Source organism: Littorina saxatilis, linkage group LG12 (genome assembly GCF_037325665.1).
Source record: "Littorina saxatilis isolate snail1 linkage group LG12, US_GU_Lsax_2.0, whole genome shotgun sequence".
In the NCBI taxonomy this organism is placed as follows: Eukaryota; Metazoa; Mollusca; class Gastropoda; order Littorinimorpha; family Littorinidae; genus Littorina; species Littorina saxatilis.
Window position 1 is genome coordinate 68,764,635 of NC_090256.1, and position 6,355 is coordinate 68,770,989.

General features: G+C 44.2%; 1 protein-coding gene across 1 annotated transcript in view; it reads left to right on the plus strand.

The window, feature by feature from the left end:
- Nucleotides 1–6,355, plus strand: part of LOC138981491 (calcitonin gene-related peptide type 1 receptor-like) — a 129,469-nt gene that overhangs the window by 16,542 nt on the left and 106,572 nt on the right. The window contains exon 2 of the mRNA XM_070354431.1: nt 4,698–4,814. Coding sequence (XP_070210532.1) covers nt 4,698–4,814 — 117 coding nt within the window. The remainder of the gene's footprint in view (nt 1–4,697; nt 4,815–6,355) is intronic.

The following is a 6,355-nucleotide window of genomic DNA, read 5'->3' on the forward strand; positions in this document are numbered from 1 at the left end:
GCAGGAAGCGACTCCAAGAACACAGACGACTCGAAGCTGAGTGTCATACCTTGTAGTCTTTCTATGTAAGTAGTGGTCCAGTGAACGATACCTTCCGCCTGTGGTTTCATCTAATTTTCGCCGACTTGCATAGATTCTTCTCATATGCCGTGTTAGTGGCATGTAGCTTATCATCCACATTACCAAATGATGAGTTAGTATACAATTCCCAGCGGCTAACAGAAAACACAAGTGTTATTCCGATAACGTACCAGCTAGACCAGTTTGGAAGACTGACTCGATCGACTCTGTCATACGTAGCAGACTACACAGAAATACGACTGCATCAGTTCAGTAAATGAATGGTTTCCGAATTATTATTTCAAGGCAAGAACAATCGTAATCGAAAACGTGTAAGGTTCAGAACGTTCTTACCATATATAAGACTTATTACCAGCCTGCCTTATGCGTTCAGACTCAGTGCAGACTGCAGTGGTTCGATTGCCCTAGCCTAGCAGACGACATAAACCCCGCTCAGCAAATTAACATGTTGGGCAAATGTGAACGAAAAAACGATGGGGATATAATACATTCAGAGGTTCAGAGCATTCTTACCGTTCATATTTAGTATCAGACTCCCCGATGAGTGAAAATACAACACGAGAAATATGCCACATTTATTTTGAAAATGTGCTAACCGTCGAGTCCCGCTTCGAGTCAATTCAAGGGGAGTCACTCCGCACAGTCAATCCGTCGAAGCTCGACTGGAGGTTTCGAATTGCAAATGACGAAGAACACAGTCCTTTCTCCGAGTTCAAATGAGGTCTCTCTGAAAGATCATCACTGTTCAGATTAACGCTACACTGGAATTTACCAACAGAAATTAAAATGCGTGTGACGAAAGCACGACACACTTGAGACACCCCACACAAAAGTAGATCTTACTGTACACGACCTGACCACACAGTTATGCCTATCCAAATGCGCGTTGCAAAATGTGCGTTTGGAATCTTCTTTTTTCTATGGCGGTACCGACAATATCGTTATTGAAACAATCCCAGTGCACTAAGGGATTTATAGAGCAAATCTCGAAAATAATTATTGAACTCAGCGCTATGCGCTTCGTTCAATAATTAGCGCTATGCGCTTCGTTCAATAATGAATTTTCTCGATTTGCTCTATAAATCCCTTAGTGCATTGGGATGTCTCAATAACTTAAATAATAATGTAGTGCAACACAGTACAGCTAGTGGACTTACTCAGTGGACAGCAACATGTAGTACAACACAGCACAGCTAGTGGGTTTACTCAGTGGACAGCAACATGTAGTACAACACAGTGCAGCTAGTGGGTTTACTCAGTGGACAGCAACATGTAGTGCAACACAGTACAGCTAGTGGACTTACTCAGTGGACAGCAACATGTAGTGCAACACAGTACAGCTAGTGGACTTACTCAGTGGACAGCAACATGTAGTGCAACACCGCACAGCTAGTGGGTTTACTCAGTGGACAGCAACATGTAGTACAACACAGTACAGCTAGTGGGTTTACTCAGTGGACAGCAACATGTAGTGCAACGCAGTACAGCTAGTGGACTTACTCAGTGGACAGCAACATGTAGTACAACACAGTACAGCTAGTGGACTTACTCAGTGGACAGCAACATGTAGTACAACACAGCACAGCTAGTGGGCTTACTCAGTGGACAGCAACATGTAGTACAACACAGCACAGCTAGTGGGTTTACTCAGTGGACAGCAACATGTAGTACAACACAGTACAGCTAGTGGACTTACTCAGTGGACAGCAACATGTAGTGCAACACAGTACAGCTTGTGGACTTACTCAGTGGACAGCAACATGTAGTACAACACAGTACAGCTAGTGGGTTTACTCAGTGGACAGCAACATGTAGTGCAACACAGTACAGCTTGTGGACTTACTCAGTGGACAGCAACATGCAGTACAACACAGCACAGCTAGTGGGCTTACTCAGTGGACAGCAACATGTAGTACAACACAGTACAGCTAGTGGGCTCACTCAGTGGGCAGCAACATGTAGTGCAACACAGTACAGCTTGTGGACTTACTCAGTGGACAGCAACATGTAGTGCAACACAGTACAGCTTGTGGACTTACTCAGTGGACAGCAACATGTAGTACAACACAGTACAGCTAGTGGGCTTACTCAGTGGACAGCAACATGTAGTGCAACACAGTACAGCTTGTGGACTTACTCAGTGGACAGCAACATGTAGTACAACACAGTACAGCTAGTGGGTTTACTCAGTGGACAGCAACATGTAGTACAACACAGTACAGCTAGTGGGTTTACTCAGTGGACAGCAACATGTAGTGCAACACAGTACAGCTTGTGGACTTACTCAGTGGACAGCAACATGTAGTGCAACACAGTACAGCTTGTGGACTTACTCAGTGGACAGCAACATGTAGTACAACACAGTACAGCTAGTGGGTTTACTCAGTGGACAGCAACATGTAGTGCAACACAGTACAGCTAGTGGGTTTACTCAGTGGACAGCAACATGTAGTGCAACACAGTACAGCTAGTGGACTTACTCAGTGGACAGCAACATGTAGTGCAACACAGTACAGCTAGTGGGTTTACTCAGTGGACAGCAACATGTAGTGCAACACAGTACAGCTAGTGGGTTTACTCAGTGGACAGCAACATGTAGTGCAACACAGTACAGCTATAGTGGGTTTACTCAGTGGACAGCAATATGTAGTACAACACAGCACAGCTAGTGGACTTACTCAGTGGACAGCAACATGTAGTACAACACAGTACAGCTAGTGGGTTTACTCAGTGGACAGCAACATGTAGTGCAACACAGTACAGCTAGTGGACTTACTCAGTGGACAGCAACATGTAGTGCAACACAGTACAGCTAGTGGGTTTACTCAGTGGACAGCAACATGTAGTGCAACACAGTACAGCTAGTGGACTTACTCAGTGGACAGCAACATGTAGTGCAACACAGTACAGCTAGTGGGTTTACTCAGTGGACAGCAACATGTAGTACAACACAGCACAGCTAGTGGACTTACTCAGTGGACAGCAACATGTAGTACAACACAGTACAGCTAGTGGGCTTACTCAGTGGACAGCAACATGTAGTACAACACAGTACAGCTAGTGGGTTTACTCAGTGGACAGCAACATGTAGTACAACACAGCACAGCTAGTGGGCTTACTCAGTGGACAGCAACATGTAGTACAACACAGTACAGCTAGTGCTGCAAGCCTTGGCGTGCTCCAAGCCTTGGCGGTGCAGGCTGACCGTTTTTCTTCTTTATTTGGTGTTTAACGTCGTTTTCAACCACGAAGGTTATATCGCGACGGGGAAAGGGGGGAGATGGGATAGAGCCACTTGTCAATTGTTTATTGTTCACAAAAGCACTAATCAAAAATTTGCTCCAGGGGCTAGCAACGTAGTGCAGTATATTACCTTACTGGGAGAATGCAAGTTTCCAGTACAAAGGACTTAACATTTCTTACATACTGCTTGACTAAAATCTTTACAAAAATGGACTATATTCTATACAAGAAACACTTAACAAGGGTAAAAGGAGAAACAGAATCCGTTGGTCGCCTCTTACGACATGCTGGGGAGCATCGGGCAAATTCTTTCTCGTCCCAACCAATATGGGACTCCCCCTAACCCGCGGGGGGTAAAGGCTGACCGTCCCCAGGCTGTCTGAGAAGCCCTGTAAAAGCCCTGTGAAGCCCTGCACAATGCCCCAGAGCGATCAAACAATGCGGAGAACGTGCACTGTCGTTGCACAAAACGTTGGTTCACAAGTTTTATGTGCTGATGAGAAATCAGTTACAACGTCTCGATAATTAAAACCGACACACACTCTGATGTCTCATTTCTAGGGTTCAGTGAACGGAGATTTTGTTGAAGTGTACTTACTGGTCTGTATTTGCTTTTCATTATTGTCTTCTTCTTTTTTTAGGTGTATCTACTTTCTTTCTTCCATCTTTTTTTGTTTTAAGCGGAATTAATACAGGTTTGACACGGCAGCAAAATTAATGTTGTTAACAAACACAAGGACCGGTCTCCAAAATAACTTAACCTTCCGTGGTCAGTTCCCAGCCAAATCTTGTTAACAATCACACTGAAGGGTCTCCAAAACAACTTAACATTTCGTGGACCGTTCCTAGCCAGTTATGAGACACGTTTTGGGGTGGGGGGTATGGAGGGGTGGGGGTATGTAGGATCTCTTACCCTCCCCCCCCCCCCCCCCACAGACAATTTGTTTTACCGGATATTGAACTGGTGGTAATATTTCTACTGTAACGCTGTGTAACAAGTAAAAGTATGGTGTGGTACAGGGCGGCTGTATTGTAACGGGACATTTAACTGTTGTGATCTTTACGATGTAACGCTGTGTAACAAGTCACTCTGTCTTGTGTTACAGGGCGGCTGTTTTGTAACGGGACATTTAACTGTTGTGGTGATCTTTACGATGTAACGCTGTGTAACAAGTTACCGTGTCATGTGTTAAAGGGCGGCTGTATTGTAACGGGACATTTAACTGTTGTGGTGATCTTTACGATGTAACGCTGTGTAACATGTTACCGTGTCATGTGTTAAAGGGCGGCTGTATTGTAACGGGACATTTAACTGTTGTGGTGATCTTTACAATGTAACGTTGTGTAACAAGTTACTCTGTCTTGTGTTACAGGGCGGCTGTTTTGTAACGGGACATTTGACGGGTGGGGGTGTTGGACGCACACACCTGCCGGCACTGTGGCGACCGCCCGCTGTAAAGACACCATCTTCTTTCACGCCCCCGAACACGGTGAATGGCTGCCTGGGTGTGTGTGTGTGTGTGTGTGTGTGTGTGTGTGTGTGTGGTTGTACGGTTGTAAGTGTGTGTGGATAAACTGTGTGTGTGTGTGTGTGTATGTGTGTATGTGCGAGTGTGTATGTGTGTATGTGTGTATGTGCGTGTGTGTATGTGCGTGTGTGTATGTGTGTGTGTGTATGTGCGTGTGTGTATGTGTGTGTATGTGTGTATGTGTATGTGTGTGTATGTGTGTGTGTATGTGTATGTATGTGTATGTGTGTGTGTGTGTATGTGTGTGTGTGTGTGTGTGTATTAGAAAAATAGTCGATTGTTGTCTTTCTTTCTGTATTTGATGTTTAACGTCGTTTTCAACCACGAAGGTTATAATTATCGCGACGGGGAATGGGGGGAGATGGGATAGAGCCACTTGTCTTTCTTTCTTTCTTTATTTGGTGTTTAACGTCGTTTTCAACCACGAAGGTTATATCGCGACGGGGAAAGGGGGGAGATGGGATAGAGCCACTTGTCAATTGTTTCTTGTTCACAAAAGCACTAAGGCCAAAAAAAAAAAATTGTCTGTTTAGGGTAACCCGACCGACCCTATCGATTTGGCGCCGACCCAAAAACTTTTTTTTTATTTCAAAAAAGAAAAAAGAAAAAAAAGAGGTAAAAATGCTAAAAAAAGACATTTGGCGTTTCTTTCTCTCCGTTTCTCTCTGTTTTATTTATACGTTAGTTTTGAAACATGCATTCATCAAATATAAGAAGTGAATGTTCAGCCAACATAGCATTTACACACAAAAAAAAAAAAAAAAACAAAACAAAAAACCCTACCTACCTACCGACCCTACTTTTTTTGGTCATGTTACCCTAAACAGACAATTTTTTTTTTTTGGCCTAATCAAAAAATTGCTCCAGGGGCTTGCAACGTAGTACAATGTATTACCTCACTGGGAGAATGCAAGTTTCCAGTACAAAGGACTTAACATTTCTTACATACTGCTTGACTAAAATCTTTACAAAAATTGACTATATTCTATACAAGAAACACTTAACAAGGGTAAAAAGAGAAACAGAATCCGTTAGTCGCCTCTTACGACATGCTGGGGAGCATCGGGTAAATTCTTCCCCCTAACCCGCGGGGGGGGGGGGGGGGGGGGGGCGATTGTTGTCGAGGACCATAATGATAAAACACAGAGCACAGTAGCAGCTTTCTTTTCCATAGCCACCGAGTCAGGTCTGTCGCAATCTTGGATGTAGGCATGTCGTCTGAGACACGTTTTTAAAATTTAAAAACAAAAAATGAATCGTATCCATGGATGACCTGAATAAATTGGTCCAGTTGTCAAGCTCTTGGGCGACAATAAAAGCCATATAATTCTCACTTTACCTCCGTCATTGCCATCATCCAAAGTAGGCCTGTCTCGCGTGTCAGTCTCAGCTGTGTGAAGCACTCCGCTGTGTGACGGAGACGCTGCAACAATACGACATCAAAGCGTGGTGTAATGGAGCCACCTCGCTGCAAGCAACGCTGACCTTTGGACATTTCCGAT